This window comes from Ranitomeya imitator, chromosome 7 (assembly GCF_032444005.1).
Source record: "Ranitomeya imitator isolate aRanImi1 chromosome 7, aRanImi1.pri, whole genome shotgun sequence".
In the NCBI taxonomy this organism is placed as follows: domain Eukaryota; kingdom Metazoa; phylum Chordata; class Amphibia; order Anura; family Dendrobatidae; genus Ranitomeya; species Ranitomeya imitator.
The window spans coordinates 129250951-129272074 of NC_091288.1; the positions used below are offsets into that span (position 1 = coordinate 129250951).

At 45.2% G+C, this 21124-nt stretch overlaps 2 protein-coding genes across 3 annotated transcripts in view; one reads left to right on the forward strand and one right to left on the reverse strand.

The window, feature by feature from the left end:
• Positions 1-15680: 15680 nt before the first annotated feature.
• On the reverse strand, positions 15681-18865 carry LOC138644894 (piggyBac transposable element-derived protein 4-like). Of its 2 annotated transcripts, none has more exons than XM_069733804.1 (2): positions 18697-18865; positions 15681-17599 (listed from the first exon to the last, which is right to left on the reverse strand). In XM_069733804.1, the coding sequence occupies exon 2, from the start codon at positions 17578-17580 to the stop codon at positions 15781-15783; it is 1800 nt and encodes a 599-aa protein (XP_069589905.1). In that variant the 5' UTR covers positions 17581-17599; positions 18697-18865; the 3' UTR covers positions 15681-15780. The 2 variants fall into 2 exon arrangements, with proteins under 2 accessions (XP_069589905.1, XP_069589904.1); XM_069733803.1 differs by having other exon boundaries at positions 15682-17599; positions 18618-18850.
• Positions 18866-18933: 68 nt separating this feature from the next.
• Positions 18934-21124, forward strand: part of SF3B1 (splicing factor 3b subunit 1) — a 418418-nt gene continuing 416227 nt past the window's right edge. The window contains exon 1 of the mRNA XM_069733802.1: positions 18934-19054. Coding sequence (XP_069589903.1) covers positions 19027-19054 — 28 coding nt within the window. The 5' untranslated portion in view covers positions 18934-19026. The remainder of the gene's footprint in view (positions 19055-21124) is intronic.

Here is a 21124-nt window from a genome sequence, read left to right on the forward strand (position 1 = left end):
ATGAGGTTTCAAGGCCAGAAATAGCTTACAATTATTTTTGAAACTTAGAAACTTAGTTCTATCTCCAAAAAACAAATCAGGAATAGGAATTCTTGGTTCTAACATAGATTTCTGATCAATAGTATCTTGAATCTTTTGTACATTTATAACGAGATTATCCATTGAAGAGCACAGACTCTGAATATCCATGTCCACACCTGTGTCCAGAATCACCCAAATGTCTAGGGGAAAAAAAAAAGTGAACACAGAGCAGAGAAAAAAAAATGGTGTCAGAACTTTTTCTTTCCCTCTATTGAGAATCATTAGATGGGCTCCTTGTACTGTTATGTCTGCTAATGAAAGGTGTAATGAAGGCAATCCAGAGACACAGTGTGCCTAGCAATCCGAGCGCACACAGTGATCTGACAAATACCAAAAAACAAAAGAACGAGCTCTGAGACGTGGAAACTCTGTAGACCGCACACCTGATCCTATCCTAAACACAACTAATGCACAATTGGTGCAGAATCCAACCAGAGGAGCAGCACTTTTAGACCTAATACTATCTAATAGACCTGACAGAATAACAAATCTGCAGGTGGTTGGGCATTTAGGAAATAGCGACCACAATATTGTGCAGTTTCACCTGTCTTTCACTAGGGGGACTTGTCAGGGAGTCACAAAAACATTGAACTTTAGGAAGGCAAAGTTTGAACAGCTTAGAGATGCCCTTAATCTGGTAGACTGGGACAATATCCTCAGAAATGAGAATACAGATAATAAATGGGAAATGTTTAAGAACATCCTAAATAGGCAGTGTAAGCGGTTTTATACCTTGTGGGAATAAAAGGACTAGAAATAGGAAAAACCCAATGTGGCTAAACAAAGAAGTAAGACAGGCAATTAACAGTAAAAAGAAAGCATTTGCACTACTAAAGCAGGATGGCACCATTGAAGCTCTAAAAAACTATAGGGAGAAAAATACTTTATCTAAAAAACTAATTAAAGCTGCCAAAAAGGAAACAGAGAAGCACATTGCTAAGGAGAGTAAAACTAATCCCAAACTGTTCTTCAACTATATCAATAGTAAAAGAATAAAAACTGAAAATGTAGGCCCCTTAAAAAATAGTGAGGAAAGAATGGTTGTAAATGACGAGGAAAAAGCTAACATATTAAACACCTTCTTCTCCACGGTATTCACGGTGGAAAATGAAATGCTAGGTGAAATCCCAAGAAACAATGAAAACCCTATATTAAGGGTCACCAATCTAACCCAAGAAGAGGTGCGAAACCGGCTAAATAAGATTAAAATAGATAAATCTCCGGGTCCGGATGGCATACACCCACGAGTACTAAGAGAACTAAGTAATGTAATAGATAAACCATTATTTCTTATTTTTAGTGACTCTATAGCGACAGGGTCTGTTCCGCAGGACTGGCGCATAGCAAATGTGGTGCCAATATTCAAAAAGGGCTCTAAAAGTGAACCTGGAAATTATAGGCCAGTAAGTCTAACCTCTATTGTTGGTAAAATATTTGAAGGGTTTCTGAGGGATGTTATTCTGGATTATCTCAATGAGAATAACTGTTTAACTCCATATCAGCATGGGTTTATGAGAAATCGCTCCTGTCAAACCAATCTAATCAGTTTTTATGAAGAGGTAAGCTATAGACTGGACCACGGTGAGTCATTGGACGTGGTATATCTCGATTTTTCCAAAGCGTTTGATACCGTGCCGCACAAGAGGTTGGTACACAAAATGAGAATGCTTGGTCTGGGGGAAAATGTGTGTAAATGGGTTAGTAACTGGCTTAGTGATAGAAAGCAGAGGGTGGTTATAAATGGTATAGTCTCTAACTGGGTCGCTGTGACCAGTGGGGTACCGCAGGGGTCAGTATTGGGACCTGTTCTCTTCAACATATTCATTAATGATCTGGTAGAAGGTTTACACAGTAAAATATCGATATTTGCAGATGATACAAAACTATGTAAAGCAGTTAATACAAGAGAAGATAGTATTCTGCTACAGATGGATCTGGATAAGTTGGAAACTTGGGCTGAAAGGTGGCAGATGAGGTTTAACAATGATAAATGTAAGGTTATACACATGGGAAGAGGGAATCAATATCACCATTACACACTGAACGGGAAACCACTGGGTAAATCTGACAGGGAGAAGGACTTGGGGATCCTAGTTAATGATAAACTTACCTGGAGCAGCCAGTGCCAGGCAGCAGCTGCCAAGGCAAACAGGATCATGGGGTGCATTAAAAGAGGTCTGGATACACATGATGAGAGCATTATACTGCCTCTGTACAAATCCCTAGTTAGACCGCACATGGAGTACTGTGTCCAGTTTTGGGCACCGGTGCTCAGGAAGGATATAATGGAACTAGAGAGAGTACAAAGGAGGGCAACAAAATTAATAAAGGGGATGGGAGAACTACAATACCCAGATAGATTAGCGAAATTAGGATTATTTAGTCTAGAAAAAAGACGACTGAGGGGCGATCTAATAACCATGTATAAGTATATAAGGGGACAATACAAATATCTCGCTGAGGATCTGTTTATACCAAGGAAGGTGACGGGCACAAGGGGGCATTCTTTGCGTCTGGAGGAGAGAAGGTTTTTCCACCAACATAGAAGAGGATTCTTTACTGTTAGGGCAGTGAGAATCTGGAATTGCTTGCCTGAGGAGGTGGTGATGGCGAACTCAGTCGAGGGGTTCAAGAGAGGCCTGGATGTCTTCCTGGAGCAGAACAATATTGTATCATACAATTATTAGGTTCTGTAGAAGGACGTAGATCTGGGTATTTATTATGATGGAATATAGGCTGAACTGGATGGACAAATGTCTTTTTTCGGCCTTACTAACTATGTTACTATGTTACTATGTTAATAGCGGCTGTGGATTGCGCCTAGCAACTACCTATGCAACTCGGCACAGCCTAAGAAACTAGCTAGCCTGAAGATAGAAAAATAGGCCTGACTTGCCCCCAGAGAAATACCCCAAAGGAAAAGGCAGCCCCCCACATACAATGACTGTGAGTAAGATGAAAAGACAAAACGTAGGGATGAAATAGATTCAGCAAAGTGGGGCCCGATAATCTTAGACAGAGCGAGGATATTAAAGCGAACTTTGCAGTCTACAAAAAACCCTAAAGCAAAAACCACGCAAAGGGGGCAAAAAAGACCCACCGTGCCGAACTAACGGCACGGCGGTACACCCTTTGCTTCTCAGAGCTACCAGCAAAACAAAAGACAAGCTGGACAGAAAAAAAGCAACAAAATAGCAAAAAAGCACTTAGCTATACAGAGCAGCAGGTCACAGGAACAATCAGGAGAAGCTCAGATCCAACACTGGAACATTGACAAGGAGCAGGGATAGCAGCATCAGGCGGAGTTAAGTAACGAAGCAGTTAACGAGCTCACCAGAACACCTGAGGAAGGAAGCTCAGAAGCTGCAGTACCACTTGTGACCACAGGAGTGAATTCAGCCACAGAATTCACAACAGTGTGAGTAGTGGGAACGATAAAGATATCCTCCCTGGCATCCCTGTGTTATGATCTGGTGGCCTAGGAGCAGCATGTGACGTACTCTGGAGAAGGTGGTACCTGTACTGACCGCAGACCCTGAACTTAGCACCGCAACTAGAAGTAGCCGTGATATGTACCTAACACTCCCTAGACACCTCGACACAGCCTAAGGACTAACTTTCCCTAAAGATAGAAACGGGAAAATTTTCTTGCCTCAGAGAAAATCCCCAAAGGATAGACAGCCCCCCACAAAAATTGACTGTGAGAGGAGAGGGAAATGACATACGCAGACTGAAATCAGGATTTAGCAAAGGAGGCTGTCATGATCTGTACTTTTTTCCCTGTCCTGTATTTTGTATAATATGTCATGATGTGATGTGACTTCTCTTTCGTTGTATTTACTGTACATTTTGCAATGTCATAGGGTGCATGTAACTAACCTGTCTCCTTCCCCCAATACTTGCAGCCCTGAGCTATAATGTAATTAAGCTTTGTCCACACCACTAGGGAAGGAATAGCCATTCTTCCTCACAGCAGGTGGCTAGTCAAATGCACATAATGAATAGACTAAGTGGAGCCAACCAGTCTAGAATCTTCTGCTGGACCCAACCATTGAATAGAAGGTGTGACCCCTACCCCCTTCATGGGCGGATCCCAGGAGCTCAGACAATCCATTCTTATTTTGAGACCAGATGTGAGTTGATCCTTGAAGGAGGAGGAGTGGGGATTCTTAGCTGAGGCAAGACCCCACGCCCATCTAGGACTGTGGAAGCGAACGGGGCGAGACTTGAGCTGAGGACATATCTCGTCGTTCGTGAGATTGTTTTGGGATCCCTTGGACTAATTGTGGACTATTGCTTTGTTACCTGGCACAAGGATTATCGGGAGGTGCCCCGAACCTGTTCCATTGGACTAATTGTGGACTCTGTAGATCTACCTGCATGTGTTGTTCCAGCGTTCTTGATAATAAATCTGTTGAATCATCCCTCGGCCTGTTGTCCCTTCTTGCTCTGCCGTACACCGCGTCACAAACTGGTGGCAAGCAGTGGGATCAGAGCAGAAGGAATGGAGGACAATGGCCCAACATCGGGAACCAACACCGCAGAGTACAAGAACTGGACTTTGGGGAGCCTACAATCAAAGGCCTGTGAAGTAGGAGTCCGTTTTTTTTAAGGGACTCTCCAAGGAGCAGCTTATTGAGGCTTTGCAAGGAGTTCGCCTGCAAGATGAAGCTGAGGAAGGACCCTCACAGCAAATGGAGGAAAGACTGCAGCCGGAGGTAAATACCCAAAAAAGTCAGTGGGTTGTGTGGTACGAGGAGGAGTTGGCATTGCTGGGAGAAGAGGCCACCATAGACGATAAGAGGGAGGCCATTCACAGAGCTCAGGAGAGGGAGGCCATTCACAGAGCCGAGGAGAGGGAGGCCATTCACAGAGCTGAGGAGAGGGAGAGGGAGGCCATTCACAGAGCCGAGGACAGAGCTCAGGAGATGGCATTGCTAGAGAGGCAGATCGCTTTGGAAGCAGCTAGAAGCTCCAGACAGACTCTAACCCCAGCACCCACCATGAGGGAACTCCCCAGAGTGTCCCGCAAAGACTTCAAGCCCTTTAATGAGGCTGCAGGCGACATTGAGGGCTTCTTCCAGGACTTTGAGCATCAGTGTCGATTAATGGAAGTCCCGGAAAGGGAGCGAGTCCGACATCTGGTGGGGCTCTTAGAGGGTGGAGCTGCCGCAGCCTATAGAGCTATGGACCCTCAGGGGAACTGTGAGTATGCGGAGATTAAACGGACTATTCTAGAACATTATGCTGTTACCCCAGACACTCAGTTCCGTACTTTAGCCTGTGATGAGGAAGTGTCTTTCAAGATGTATGCCCACAGACTCAAACAAATATGTCATCGCTGGCTGGAGGCAGAGGAGGCCTTAACCTGGGAGACCTTCCTCCAGGTTATCCTAAAAGAGCAGTTTTACTTCAAGTGCCCTGCTGAGATCCGGGAATGGGTGCGTGAGAGGAGACCAGCCACTGTGGAGGAAGCTGCAGCTCTAGCTGATGAGGCTCTCACCATCAAGCCTCAGTGGAGGGTTCTGTTGGAGGATGGAGAGAGGCCTACCAGCTCCACAACACCGGTGGCCCCCTATTCTTCTGTCCCCATTGTTCCCCGTTCCTCTAAGCCACCACCTCATGCTGATACCCGTGTAAATGTGCCTCCAGTTGCTTCTACTGCGTTTTCTGGAATACGACGAGGAGAGGAAGTAGCAGAGCGCAGGTGTTATGGTTGTGGGCATCTGGGGCATCTGCAGGCCTCATGCCCAGCCAGCTCATGGAGAAGTCGTCCTCAAACCCCTACAGCACCTTCAGTTGGGAGCCGGCCTCCAGGTTCCCTTAACCCTCGCCCAAGAGGACGCCTTGGATGGAGTGAGACCCAGCAGAGATGCTATTGATGTGGACAGCCGGGGCATCTGCAAGCCTCCTGCCCAGCTGTTCAAATGAGGATTAATCCTGTACCCAGTCGTATTATTAATTATGTACAGCCAAGTGCCATGGAGGACGACGTGTCACCACTACGTGAGGACTGGCCTTGTGCCTCACCCACCCATGTTGCACCACTAGGAGTTTATGGTGTGCGACCCGCAGCTATGACGACTTCTGCTCATCGAGGTAAGCACTTGCAGGAGGTCGTGCTGGATGGACAGAGACTTATTGGATTTTGTGACTCAGGGGCTTTCCTCACACTGGCTGATCCCCGAGTGGTTCGGCCTGAGGCAATCCATCGAGGACCTGGGATTGTCATTGAACTGGCTGGTGGACAATGGAGGACTTATTCCCACAGCCACTGTGGATCTGAACTTTGGTTTTGGGGTCAGGCGATGTGTGGTTGGGGTGATGGGTGGTCTGCCTGCAGATGTTCTCCTGGGCAATGATGTGGGAGAGCTACGATGCCAATTCGTGGCTGCATGAAACCACATGTAAGTTACGCTCTGCCTGTGTGTACTTAACCAGCGACCTGTAGAGGTCCCTAGTACGTACACAAATTGGGAGGGGAAGGGATTGTCATGATCTGTACTTTTTTCCCTGTCCTGTATTTTGTATAATATGTCATGATGTGATGCGACTTCTCTTTCGTTGTATTTACTGTACATTTTGCAATGTCATGGGGTGCATGTAACTAACCTGTCTCCTTCCCCCAATACTTGCAGCCCTGAGCTATAATGTAATTAAGCTTTGTCCACACCACTAGGGAAGGAATAGCCATTCTTCCTCACAGCAGGTGGCTAGTCAAATGCACATAATAAATAGACTAAGTGGAGCCAACCAGTCTAGAATCTTCTGCTGGACCCAACCATTGAATAGAAGGTGTGACCCCTACCCCCTTCATGGGCGGATCCCAGGAGCTCAGACAATCCATTCTTATTTTGAGACCAGATGTGAGTTGATCCTTGAAGGAGGAGGAGTGGGGATTCTTAGCTGAAGCAAGACCCCACGCCCATCTAGGACTGTGGAAGCGAACGGGGCGAGACTTGAGCTGAGGACATATCTCGTCGTTCGTGAGATTGTTTTGGGATCCCTTGGACTAATTGTGGACTATTGCTTTGTTACCTGGCACAAGGATTATCGGGAGGTGCCCCGAACCTGTTCCATTGGACTAATTGTGGACTCTGTAGATCTACCTGCATGTGTTGTTCCAGCGTTCTTGATAATAAATCTGTTGAATCATCCCTCGGCCTGTTGTCCCTTCTTGCTCTGCCGTACACTACGTCACAGAGGCCTTTCTAGCTAAAAAAAAAGAATAGGACAGAGTACTATGCGGTCAGTATTAAAACACTAGAAAATATACACCACAGAAAATACAAATCTCCACATCTGACTAAAGACATGGAGGGTATATCTGCATCTCCAGAGATACAGCTTGGCTGCAAAAAATCCTTACACAGACAAAGCTGGACAAGACAAAACATGAAAATGCACAGAACTATAACGCCCACAGCATGTGGACAGCAAAAACAAAGCCAGAACTTATCTTTGTTGAAAAGAACAGCAAAACAGGAGAGACCAGTCAGGGATGTGAATCCTCCAAAAACAATGGACAACTGGCATTAACTAAAGGATCAAGCAAGACTAAATAGCCCAGTCCAAATTGCAATAAGTGTACACACCTGATAAATGCTGCGATCCAAAGACAGCAGCACTACCACTCATAACCACCGGAGGGAGCCCAAGAGCAGAATTCACAACACCCTGTGGCTGTGAGGGAGCCTTCCAGGCCTTGAAAACAGCCCTGTGCAACTCTCCCGTGTAAAAAGCAGTCGTCAGCAGTCGACCGTTCGTGGTGCAGACCGTCGCCAGCGAGTTTGGCCTCGGTGCTGTGCTCAGCCAGGTCGACTCAGGGAACCAAGAGCACCCCATGTTGTACCTGAGCCGGAAGCTTCTGTTGAGGGAAGTGGCCTATTCCACCATCGAGAAGGAGTGCTGGGCCATAGTCTGGGCCCTGCAACATTTGCATGCCTATCTGTATGGTCGCACCTTTACTGTGGTGAACGACCACAACCCTCTGCACTGGCTAAAAGCCATGTGTGGAACCAACGGAAGGTTGCTACTCTGGGGCCTTGCCCTCCATCAGTACGACTTTCCAGTCAAACACAAAACGGTCAGGGAGCATGACAATGCAGACGGGCTGTCCCGCCGGGGCAAACGTGCTGAGGTGCGCATGGAGGAGTACCGCGAGGTTGTGCCTCCGTAACGCAGTCAAAAAGGGGAAGGTGTCAGGAAATAGGAAGAAGTTCTGATTACGGCAATTACACATACAGAGTTCTCAGCTGCAGTTTCCTGTGCCTGCCAGCAGAAGGCTGGAATTCTAAGCCTGCAAGCAACTCCCTCCGCCCTGCAATATAGTTGTAATGTGAGACCAGGAATGTTTATGCCTCTGTGCTGTGACAGACAAGCCTCCCTACACTCCTCATTCCCCCCTTCCGCCTGTCACTAGCTAAAACCAGTAAAGCAAGCATGGGATTCTATTGTTCTTTTAAAGGTTATGTATATTGGCACCGATCACAGCTGTAGATATAAGGATTATATATTCTGGATGTCCATCGAGAGATCTATAGCTCAGGAGCTAAACACAATGAGTGCAAGGAGCGGGTTCCTCTGTAAGCAGGTTATGTAACTATGCCATATATACACTTAAAGGAATCCCCCCGATAGGGTGCACATCCTGATCATTGTGTATTTCATATAGGAGGTTCTTACAGTGAGCTATGAATAAAAATGGTTGCCAGAACTCTAAGAAAAGGGGAGGATTCAGCCTCTAAGCGAGGTCAGCACAGGGGGAGTGCCTTGGTTTTAGGCTGGTAAATAAGTGAGTGAAGCAGAAGTCTTCACGTTTTTTTTGTCCTGGGTCTGAGAGACAGGGGTGTGATGCATCTGGAATTATGCTCGCCATTACACAGCACACGGTCAGCCATGAGATGAAATGACATAACGAAATGTAAGTGTTTTTCAACTTTAATCCCATTTTATTTGCAATTGTACTGTACATACGATATTTGTCTTCTTTATAATATCTATTTATACTTCTGTCATGGATCACGGGGAGGATACCTTTATCATCCCCACCACTCACACCAATTTGACATGAACCGGGGTTGTTTCGTTGCCCAGTTCATTCTGAAGGAGTTTTATCTATATCCCACTTCCCGTTTGGAACTTGCAGTTCTCTGGCGCCCCCTTACCCTCAGGTCAAACAGGGTACTGCACCTAGGGTAATTAGTCGCCAGAGAGGCTGCCTGCTATGTACTGGCTATTGGGCACACTGCAGCGAGGGCGATATAACTACTCCCACACAGGCGGGAACAATAATTATCAACGCTGCCATCGCTGCAAAGATTCCTATTCGCACAGAACAAAGTATGCTGCCACCAACTCCGATTAATGGGTCCGGAGCCAACCCAAATCAGTAGCGCAATTCACTTCAGAGGACACAGTTCATTATAGAGCAGAAGAGACAAGCTAGCAATTAAATATTTTACTCCATGAAAATTAGGCAGTGTTTACAAACTATAAAAAGATATTAGAAAGGAGACAATTCATATATACCGTATTTTCTTGTGTATAAGACGAATGGGCATATAAGATGACCCCCAACTTTTCCATATAAAATATGGAGTTTGGGATATATTCGCCGTATAAGACGGGGGACATCTTATACGCCCAGTCATCTTATACGGCATGTGCGGTGCGGATGATTCCCAGGGTCTGGAGGAGAGGAGACTCTCCTTCAGGCCCTGGGATCTATATTCATGCAAAAAAAAAAAAAAAAATATGGGATATACTTACCCTCCGAGGGCCCGAGGCTCTCAGCGGCGCAAGAGGCGGCCTCCGTTCCTAAGGATGCATTGAACGAAGGACCTTTGATGACGTCGCGGTCGCGTGACCGGTCGGGTGACCGTGACGTCACCGAAGGTCCTTCGATCAATTCATCCTTAGGATTGGAGAACGGCCCTTGCACCGATGAGAGCCGCGGGCCGTCGAAGGGTAAGTGTATCCTATATTTTTTATTTTTATTCTTTTTTTTTTACATGAATATGGATCCCAGGGCCTGAAGGAGAGTCTCCTCTCCTTTAGATCCTGGGAACCATACAGGACCGATCCCTGCACATGCCATACCTGGCATAGAAGACGACCCCCGACTTTTGAGATGCTTTGCAGGGGTTAAAAAGTCGTCCTATACGCCGGAAAATACGGTACATTACAGATTACAAAATAAAAAAGGATTAACGTTGAAAAGAGAACTTACCGGTTATGTCATGGTATCATCTTGGCTGGCACTGTGGCTTAGGCTACTTTCACATTAGCGTCGGGCTCGGCCCGTCGCAGATCGTCGGGCCCAGGTACCGATGTATGCTGTGGAAGCGCCGCACAACGGGGGCAGCGGATGCATTTTTTCCACGTATCCGCTGCCCCATTGTGAGTTGCGGGGAGGAGGGGCGGAGCTTCGGCCGCGAATGCGCGGCCGAAAATGGCAGACACAATGCACAAAAAAAAGTTACATTGAACGTTTTTTTGTGCCGGCGGTCCGCCACAACACGACACAACCGTCGCACGACGGTTGCGACGTGTGGCAATGCATCTGTAATGTTAGTCTATGGGGAAAAAATGCATCCTGCAGACAACTTTATTATCTTGGCTGGCCTCTGGCTTAGGAGGATAAATACATCCAGATGCATGGAACAGCTTTGCCAAGCTGTGTTACATCGCTTCCCGGCCAAGACTGAAGGCTGGTCTAAGAGTATAGTGACTTATACTTCTGAGCTTGCGACATCACTGAAAGGCTGGTTAATGATATGCACTGATCGGATAGTTCTTTACCTTATTCCAAGGTCTCAGACAAAGGCATTCCTGAGTGAGAGGGGAGGGACAACAGGTGGCTTTGCCGGATTGGTCACCTGCAGTTTAAAGCCACACCCTGCCCACCATTAGTATCAGGTTGCCCAGTCTCTATCATAGGCTTTGTTTCGGGTAGGAGTGAAGCTGAGTGGGGGGAAGAGCAAGGGGTCGCAGCTGCATTGTGAGTGTGTGGTTAGCCATGTCCTTCTTAAACTACACTCATAATATGACAATTTTTGGCATTATCGTGACAGCAGCACAAGGCCATATAAATTCTTCAATGATGCTGGCAGGCTCGTCTTACATTACGGCCGTATAGTGGGGGGAGGGAGAAAGAGTGGCTTAGAATTCCAGCCTTGTGTGGGCAGGCAGAGGAAATTGCAGCTCAGAGCGCTGTATGTGTAATTGAAGTAATCAGGACTTCTTCCTGTTTCCTGACATATGCACTGTGGTATCAGTGGCTCAAAGACATTTAACCCCCTTAAAAACATCAGTTACTTATTCAAATCTGCGAAAATGGGCTGTTTGCCTACTTTGATGCCAGTTCTGATGCAGAGAACCCCTTTGGGTCAGGCTGGAGGGAGCTGGGTTTGATGCAGGGCATCACTGTTTGTGTATTTTAAGTGTCAGATCTGCGGCCCAAAGGCATTTAACCCTTTAAAAACATCAGTTACTTCTTCAAATCTGTGAAAATGGTCTGTTTGCCCAATTTTATGCCAGTTCTTGTGCCCAGAACCCATTTGGGCCAGGCTGAAGGGACCTGGGTTTGAAGCAGGGCATCACTTTCTGTGTATTTTAAGTGTCATATCAGTGGCTCAAAGGCATTTAACCCCTTAAAAACATCAGTTACTTATTCAAATCTGTGAAAATGGGCTGTTTGCTCACTTTGATGCCAATTCTGGTGCCCAGAACTCATTTGGGCCAGGCTGGAGGGACCTGGCTTTCATGCAAGGCATCACTTTCTGTGTATTGTAAGTGTCATATCAGTGGCCCAAAGGCATTTAACCCCTTAAAAACATCAGTTACTTATTCAAATCTGTGAAAATGGGCTGTTTGCCCACTTTGATGCCAATTCTGGTGCCCAGAACCCATTTGGGACAGGCTGAAGGGACGTGGGTTTGATGCAGGGCATCACTTTCTGTGTATTGTAAGTGTTATATCAGTGGCCCAAAGGCATTTAACCCCTTAAAAACATCAGTTACTTATTCAAATCTGTGAAAATGGGCTGTTTGCCCACTTTGATGCCAGTTCTGGTGCCCAGAATCCATTTGGGCCAGGCTGAAGGGACCTGGGTTTGATGCAGGGCATCACTTTCTGTGCATTTTAAGTGTCAGATCAGTGGCCCAAAGGCATTTAACCCCTTAAAAACATCAGTTACTTATTCAAATCTGTGAAAATGGGCTGTTTGCCCACTTTGATGCCAGTTCTGATGCCCAGAACCCATTTGGGCCAGGCTGAAGAGACCTGTTTTTGACGTGGGGCTCACTGTTCTATATGTATGCGCTATGGTATCAGTGGCCCAAAGGCATTTAACCCCTTAAAACATCAGTTACTTATTCAAATCTGTGAAAATGAGCTGTTTGCCCACTTTGATGCCAGTTCTGGTGCCCAGAACCCATTTGGGCCAGGCTGAAGGGACCTGGGATTGATGCAGGGCATCACTTTCTGTGTATTTTAAGTGTCGTATCAGTGGCCCAAAGGCATTTAACCCCTTAAAACATCAGTTACTTATTCAAATCTGTGAAAATGGGCTGTTTGCCCACTTTGATGCCAGTTCTGATGCCCAGAATCCATTTGGGCCAGGCTGAAGGGACCTGGGTTTGATGCAGGGCATCACTTTCTGTGTATTTTAAGTGTCGTATCAGTGGCCCAAAGGCATTTAACCCCTTAAAAACATCAGTTACTTATTCAAATCTGTGAAATTGGGTTGTTTGCCCACTTTGATCCCAGTTCTGATGCCGAGAACCCATTTGGGCCAGGCTGGAGGGAGCTGGGTTTGATGCAGGGCATCACTTTCTGTGTATTTTAAGTGTCATATCAGTGGCCCAAAGGCATTTAACCCCTTAAAACACCAGTTACTTATTCAAATCTGTGGAAATGGGATGTTTGCCCACTTTGATGCCAGTTCTGGTGCCCAGAACCCATTTGGGCCAGGCTGAAGGGACCTGGGTTTGATGCAGGGCATCACTTTCTGTGTATTGTAAGTGTCATATCAGTGGCCCAAAGGCATTTAACCCCTTAAAAAAATCAGTTACTTATTCAAATCTGTGAAAATGGGCTGTTTGCCCACTTTGATGCCAGTTCTGGTGCCCAGAACCCATTTGGGCCAGGCTGAAAGGAACTGGGTTTGATGCAGGGCATCACTTTCTGTGTATTTTAAGTGTCGTATCAGTGGCCCAAAGGCATTTAACCCCTTAAAAACATCAGTTACTTATTCAAATCTGTGAAAATGGGCTGTTTGCCCACTTTGATGCCAGTTCTGGTGCCCAGAACCCATTTGGGCCAGGCTGAAAGGAACTGGGTTTGATGCAGGGCATCACTTTCTGTGTATTTTAAGTGTCGTATCAGTGGCCCAAAGGCATTTAACCCCTTAAAAACATCAGTTACTTATTCAAATCTGTGAAATTGGGTTGTTTGCCCACTTTGATGCCAATTCTGGTGCCCAGAACCCATTTGGGCCAGGCTGGAGGGACCTGGGTTTGATGCAGGGCATCACTTTCTGTGTATTGTAAGTGTCATATCAGTGGCCCAAGGGCATTTAACCCCATAAAAACATCAGTTACTTATTCATATCTGTGAAAATGGGCTGTTTGCCCACTTTGATCCCAGTTCTGATGCCGAGAACCCATTTGGGCCAGGCTGGAGGGAGCTGGGTTTGATGCAGGGCATCACTTTCTGTGTATTTTAAGTGTCATATCAGTGGCCCAAAGGCATTTAACCCCTTAAAACACCAGTTACTTATTCAAATCTGTGAAAATGGGCTGTTTGCCCACTTTGATGCCAGTTCTGGTGCCCAGAACCCATTTGGGCCAGGCTGAAGGGACCTGGGTTTGATGCAGGGCATCACTTTCTGTGTATTGTAAGTGTCATATCAGTGGCCCAAAGGCATTTAACCCCTTAAAAACATCAGTTACTTATTCAAATCTGTGAAATTGGGTTGTTTGCCCACTTTGATGCCAATTCTGGTGCCCAGAACCCATTTGGGCCAGGCTGAAGGGACCTGGGTTTGATGCAGGGCATCACTTTCTGTGCATTTTAAGTGTCAGATCAGTGGCCCAAAGGCATTTAACCCCTTAAAAACATCAGTTACTTATTCAAATCTGTGAAAATGGGCTGTTTGCCCACTTTGATGCCAGTTCTGATGCCCAGAATCCATTTGGGCCAGGCTGAAGGGACCTGGGTTTGATGCAGGGCATCACTTTCTGTGCATTTTAAGTGTCAGATCAGTGGCCCAAAGGCATTTAACCCCTTAAAAACATCAGTTACTTATTCAAATCTGTGAAAATGGGCTGTTTGCCCACTTTGATGCCAGTTCTGATGCCCAGAACCCATTTGGGCCAGGCTGAAGAGACCTGTTTTTGACGTGGGGCTCACTGTTCTATATGTATGCGCTATGGTATCAGTGGCCCAAAGGCATTTAACCCCTTAAAACATCAGTTACTTATTCAAATCTGTGAAAATGGACCGTTTGCCCACTTTGATGCCAGTTCTGGTGCCCAGAACCCATTTGGGCCAGGCTGAAAGGAACTGAGTTTGATGCAGGGCATCACTTTCTGTGTATTTTAAGTGTCGTATCAGTGGCCCAAAGGCATTTAACCCCTTAAAAACATCAGTTACTTATTCAAATCTGTGAAATTGGGTTGTTTGCCCACTTTGATCCCAGTTCTGATGCCGAGAACCCATTTGGGCCAGGCTGGAGGGAGCTGGGTTTGATGCAGGGCATCACTTTCTGTGTATTTTAAGTGTCATATCAGTGGCCCAAAGGCATTTAACCCCTTAAAACACCAGTTACTTATTCAAATCTGTGGAAATGGGATGTTTGCCCACTTTGATGCCAGTTCTGGTGCCCAGAACCCATTTGGGCCAGGCTGGAGGGACCTGGGTTTGATGCAGGGCATCACTTTCTGTGTATTGTAAGTGTCATATCAGTGGCCCAAGGGCATTTAACCCCATAAAAACCTCAGTTACTTATTCATATCTGTGAAAATGGGCTGTTTGCCCACTTTGATCCCAGTTCTGATGCCGAGAACCCATTTGGGCCAGGCTGGAGGGAGCTGGGTTTGATGCAGGGCATCACTTTCTGTGTATTTTAAGTGTCATATCAGTGGCCCAAAGGCATTTAACCCCTTAAAACACCAGTTACTTATTCAAATCTGTGAAATTGGGTTGTTTGCCCACTTTGATGCAAATTCTGGTGCCCAGAACCCATTTGGGCCAGGCTGGAGGGACCTGGGTTTGATGCAGGGCATCACTTTCTGTGTATTGTAAGTGTCATATCAGTGGCCCAAAGGCATTTAACCCCTTAACCCTTATCCGGCTGAATAGGTACAATTGTAACTATTCCGTTTTAAAATTGCAATAACTTTTTTTTGAAAAGACGTAGAGGGCTGAAATTTCGTGACATCTCTACATTTTTGGTCCAGAATATATTGGCCAAATTTCAATAAAATATCTCCACCCGCTTCCGAGATAAGGGGTCGAGATCTTTTTGCATCCATAACAAGCTGCATAGGTACAAATGTACCTCATATATTTTGAATGAAGATAATGCAAGGGAAAAAGCATAAATTTTTTTTTAATGATAATGCTATTTAACTATTATAAACAAGTAAAAAACTGTTCATTTACATTATAAAAGAAAATGTAAGAAACTTTTTTTTATTGATTTTCTTTGCAAGTAATGCATGTTGGCTTTGCTACAGAGTGTTCATCGCAAATGGGTTTCACACAAACCACACAAGACTTTCTAGTCTTGCGTTGTTTTCGCCTCAGGTCTCTGCAGACATAGCAACTACCAACAACAGGGGAGGGTCCACGACTACCATGAGGTATTTTGGGGCCAGCTGCTGGCTGCGATGCTACCACAATGCATCGTCCAAGCACCATTTCTACTGCACCTCGAAGAAAATGGTTTCTCATTATCATTTTGTTTGTACTACGATCTTCAATTGCAATCATACACAGCTGATTTGCGAGATCTTTCAGGAACTTTCTTCGTTGATCCTTTGCCCTGAAGCTTGGATTGTGTTCTCTGTAGATGATGTAGGATGCTAACCCACTGACATCAATCATATTGTAGAAAAATGCCAAAGTCCAACGTGATGTTCGTCGTTTCACAGTGTACTCTCCCAACATTTTATCCATAACATCAACGCCACCTTTTGTTATGTTGTAGTATTTTATTATCTCTGGCTTGGCTGCTAGTGTCTCTTCAACTTCTCCCGTCATGTGCATAGATGATAGAAGCACGACTGATTTGTTCTTCTTTGGTACATATGAACAGACTGTTGCATCATGATTGTAGGCAAAATTTGTCGAGTATACAGGCCTTTCTTTGGCAGGCTGCATGTTGTTAGGTAGGAACCTTTTGTTTTTTCTCACTGTACCAACTAGTGTCATGTTCCAGGAGTTCAATACCTTAGCTAGTTCCATGGTTGTAAAGAAGTTATCGGTGGTGACATTTCTTCCAGAGCCTTTATACGAGCTCACTAGGTCCAATACTGTTCGTTCTCCAATGTTTACTTGTCGAGGACCATCAGTTGGTTTCCCAGTGTAGAGCTGACCTTGTAAAGGGTAGGCATTTGATGAGTCACAAGCCCAGAAAATCTTTATGCCATATTTAGCTGGTTTTGAAGGTATATACTGGGTAAATTTAGTATGACCTCTAAATGGAAATAATTGCTCGTCGACGGTGATACAATGATATGGCTTGTAGGCTCTCTCCAGATTACTGTTCAGCATTGTCCAGATGTCCCGTATTGGTGCAGCTTTATCTGTTTGCACACGTTCTGCACGTGTATTTTCGTTGTCAAACCTGATAAATCTGAGTATCATCTTGAAGCGGTCACGAGACATGGCTGCACGTATAAGAGGCAGAGCAGCAACATTCCACATTTCCTCCAGATTCTCTTTGTTGGCTCTGTGCACACCAGCAGCAATCAGTATGCCCAAAAATGCATGAAGTTCAGTTTCAGTAAATTGCTTGAATGTTTTTTGTGGTGGCCGTTTGGAAGAATCAGGAAAACGTTGTACCAGTTCGTTGTTGTAAGCATCACAAACTCTCTTGGCCTTTCGATTCGTTTCCCGTAATATGATGTCACACATCTCGGGAGTCATGATGGACTTGAATAGCTCTTTTGCTGTATATAGGTTGCTGATTGCTGCAGGGCCACCTCTTTGTCGTAGGACATTACGAGATTTTGTTTGTGCATTTGGCAGTGGATTACTGCACCATTGAGTTTCATCCTTAGCAGTCCAAATGTCGCCTGCACTTTGAGGCACAGAATCATCCTCAACACTTTCGTCTGATTCGTATTCATTTTCATGCTCTATGACCATTTCTTGTTCAATGTCTGAATCTTCTTCAGTAACATCCACTTGTGGTACATAGTTTTCATCATCAGATGGAACATATGGTTCATCCTCATGCTCAGAATCAGATTCTTCTAGCATTCGCATTATTTCGTCAGACGTAAATCTGTAAATATGAAAAAATGTAAAATAAATAATTTTCCGAAATACTACATTATTGTACCTATGCAGCCTGTTAAGGTTGTAAAATTATGCAGCCTGACAAGGGTTAAAAACATCAGTTACTTATTCAAATCTGTGAAAATGGGCTGTTTGCCCACTTTGATGCCAGTTCTGGTGCCCAGAACCTATTTGGGCCAGGCTGAAGGGACCTGGGTTTGATGCAGGGCATCACTTTCTGTGTATTTTAAGTGTCATATCAGCGGCCTAAAGGCATTTAACCCCTTAAAACACCAGTTACTTATTCAAATCTGCGAAAATGGGCTGTTTACCCAGTTTGATGCCAGTTCTGATGCCCAGAACCATTTGGGCCAGGCTGGAAATAACTGGTTTGGATGTGGGGTGCCCTGTTCTATATGTCTGCAGTGTGAGATCAGTGGACCAAAGGCATTTAACCCTTTCTTCAGCGCTCTTTGGTGCCCACTTTGATGTCCATTTTTGTGCCAGTTTTATTGTTTCTGTAGCCGTTTTTAAGTGTATTCACATCAGGGCACCTCGCTGCATTGTGTTTTATTATTGTGATGATCACTTTTTGTTGTTAAACCTATAAAAAACAGAAAAGAAAAAATTGCCGAATAAGAAACCAACTTCAGCTCCGAATAAGAAACTGAACGAATAAGAAACCAACTTCAGCCTCGTACATCTTACTATACTAGAACGAGGAGCCGCATGGCTTTGAGAAAGCTATCAGACCGGCTCTAGCTGGAGACAGAATTGTGCTGCTACCAGCGCAAGAGACCTTCCTGGGTTGGGGGCAGGGCACTGAGGGCAGGCATTGTGAAGAAAGCTCCACTCACACATTGGGAGAGCCAGTGAGAGAAGGGGGTTAGCCCACAGCACAGGCTAGCAGGAGAAACTAATATTTATATTACACATTTTCCTCACACTCCTCATTGTCCCCTCACTGCAGCCGGTCCCGTAATGCGGACACTAGAATGAAGTCTATGACGAACTCCTAGAATCACCTCCACTCTGTCCTGCCAGTGCCGAACCAGTTAGATCGGAGGGCCTCGCTCCAGCAGCTCCGGTCACCTCAGCACTGACCTGTCCAGAGTGCAGGCTCCGATGAGATCCCCACTACAGACACTCCAGTCTAGTCACCTCACCAGCTAACCACCTAGAGAGAAATTGCGGAAAGAAGCCCTCATAGGAGCCACTCCACTCTAGCTGTTGCCCTGCTTGGTGTCGACCGTCACTCAGCTAAACGCTGCATACAGACGCCCCGCCCGTTCCGGCGACGTCATCCTCCACATAGGAGCTGCTATAGACTCTGTGATAGAGCGCGTTCAGGTTCCGGCGCATGCGCTGTTGCTGTGATATCGTGCAGCGGAAGCCCCCGGTCGTTCTGCTTCCGTCGTATTGGTGTTAGACAACATGGCGAAGATCGCTAAAACACACGAAGGTAAGCCTAGCAGACGTAGAAGGCGGCTGTGCCTGCCGTCATTGCAGCACATTTATACATGGGGCCCTCGTTACTGATTTATTTTATGGTGGACTTGAGCTTCGGGGTCAGGCTTGTGTAGTAGCGTCTTGTCTTGGCTATCGGTGTGCGTGAACGGCAGTGAAGAGCTGACTGGCGAGAAAGCTACCTTGTATTTTCAGCTAATCTTTTTTCCCATATGTGGTGACCGCTCAGGGCGGGGTTATGCTATGTGTTACAGGCTGGTGAAGTCCTTCTGGTCAGGCTGTGTGGCCATGTTCAGGAGACCGCCCTGCAGCACCCGCTGGGCCGCAGCACCGTAGGCTCTAGGCTCACTGCTGCAGTAGTGCACGACCTGCCGCGACGAGGCCTGCCCTCCGCACTCCTGCTGCGCCAACAATGGCGGCGCCGTTATGAGCGCACAGGCTGCGGCGTACAAGACTTAACTTGAAAACGAGCCTGCTTTATTTTGTCACTTCACCCCTATTGTGATGGCTGAATGGTGAGATGAATATGTTAGCATGGATGATGTTGCTACTCCCATCTGGTTTTTCAGGTTTGTTGTTTGGAGCGCAGTCAACAATTCTGTTTGTGTAATGAACTGATGACAGCAGTAAGGCTACGTTCACATTTGCGTTCTGCTGGGCTGCGTCGGCCGCATCCGCGGTGATGCATGCGCCAATCGCCCCTATATTTAACATGGGGGCGCATGGACATGCGTTTTCATGCATGCGTCTTTTTTGCCGCAAGCATTAGAGCGCAGCAAGATGCATTTTTTGTGTGTCCAAAATCGGGCAAAAAAGGACGCATGCGTCGCAAGGGACGTACTAAAAAGAATGAAGAAAAGGAATAAATAAAAAGAATTAATATAAAAAATTATAGGTCCAAAGAGATGGAGAGGTATTATAGATTTCTTATGCATCTTGGATATGAAATGAACATGAATTATATGTAAAAAATTAGGAAATAAACATAGATCCCGTAAAAAAGGTATATATTATATTCCCTGTGCCTCCCTGTGCCTGATAGGTGGGGAATGAACATGAAATATATGTAGAGAATAGGAAAATAAACACATATCCCATATAAACTGGTGTGTATTATATTCCCTGAGCCTGATAGGTGGGGAATGAACATGAAATATATGTAGATAATAGGGGAATGAACACATATCCCATATAAACAGGTGTATATTATATTCCCTGAGCCTGATAGGTGGAGAATGAACATGAAATATAAGTAGATAATACAGGAATGAACACATATCCCATATAAACAGGTGTATATTATATTCCCTGTTTCTGATAGGTGGGAAATGAACATGAAATATATGTAGAGAATAGAGGAATGAACACATGTCCTATATAAACAGGTGTATATTATATTCCCTGTGCCTGATAGGTGGGGAATGAACATGAAATTTATGTAGATAAAAAAGGAATGAACACATATCCCATATAAACCGGTGTATATTATATTCCCTGAGCCTGATAGGTGGGGAATGAACATGAAATATATGTAGAGAATAGAGGAATGAACACATATCCCATAGAAACAGGTGTATACTATATTCCCTGAGCCTAATAGGTGGGGAATGAAGATGAAATATATGTAGAGAATAGAGGAATGAACACATGCCCTATATAAACAGGTGTATATTATATTCCCTGTGCCTGATAGGTGGGGAATGAACATGAAATTTATGTAGATAAAAAAGGAATGAACACATATCCCATATAAACCGGTGTATATTATATTCCCTGAGCCTGATAGGTGGGGAATGAACATGAAATATATGTAGAAAATAGAGGAATGAACACATATCCCATATAAACAGGTGTATACTATATTCCCTGAGCCTGATAGGTGGGGAATGAACATGAAATATATGTAGAGAATAGGAGAATGAACACATATCCCATATAAACAGGTGTATACTATATTCCCTGAGCCTGATAGGTGGGGAATGAAGATTAAATATATGTAGAGAATAGGAGAATGAACACATATCCCATATAAACAGGTGTATATTATATTCCCTGAGCCTGATAG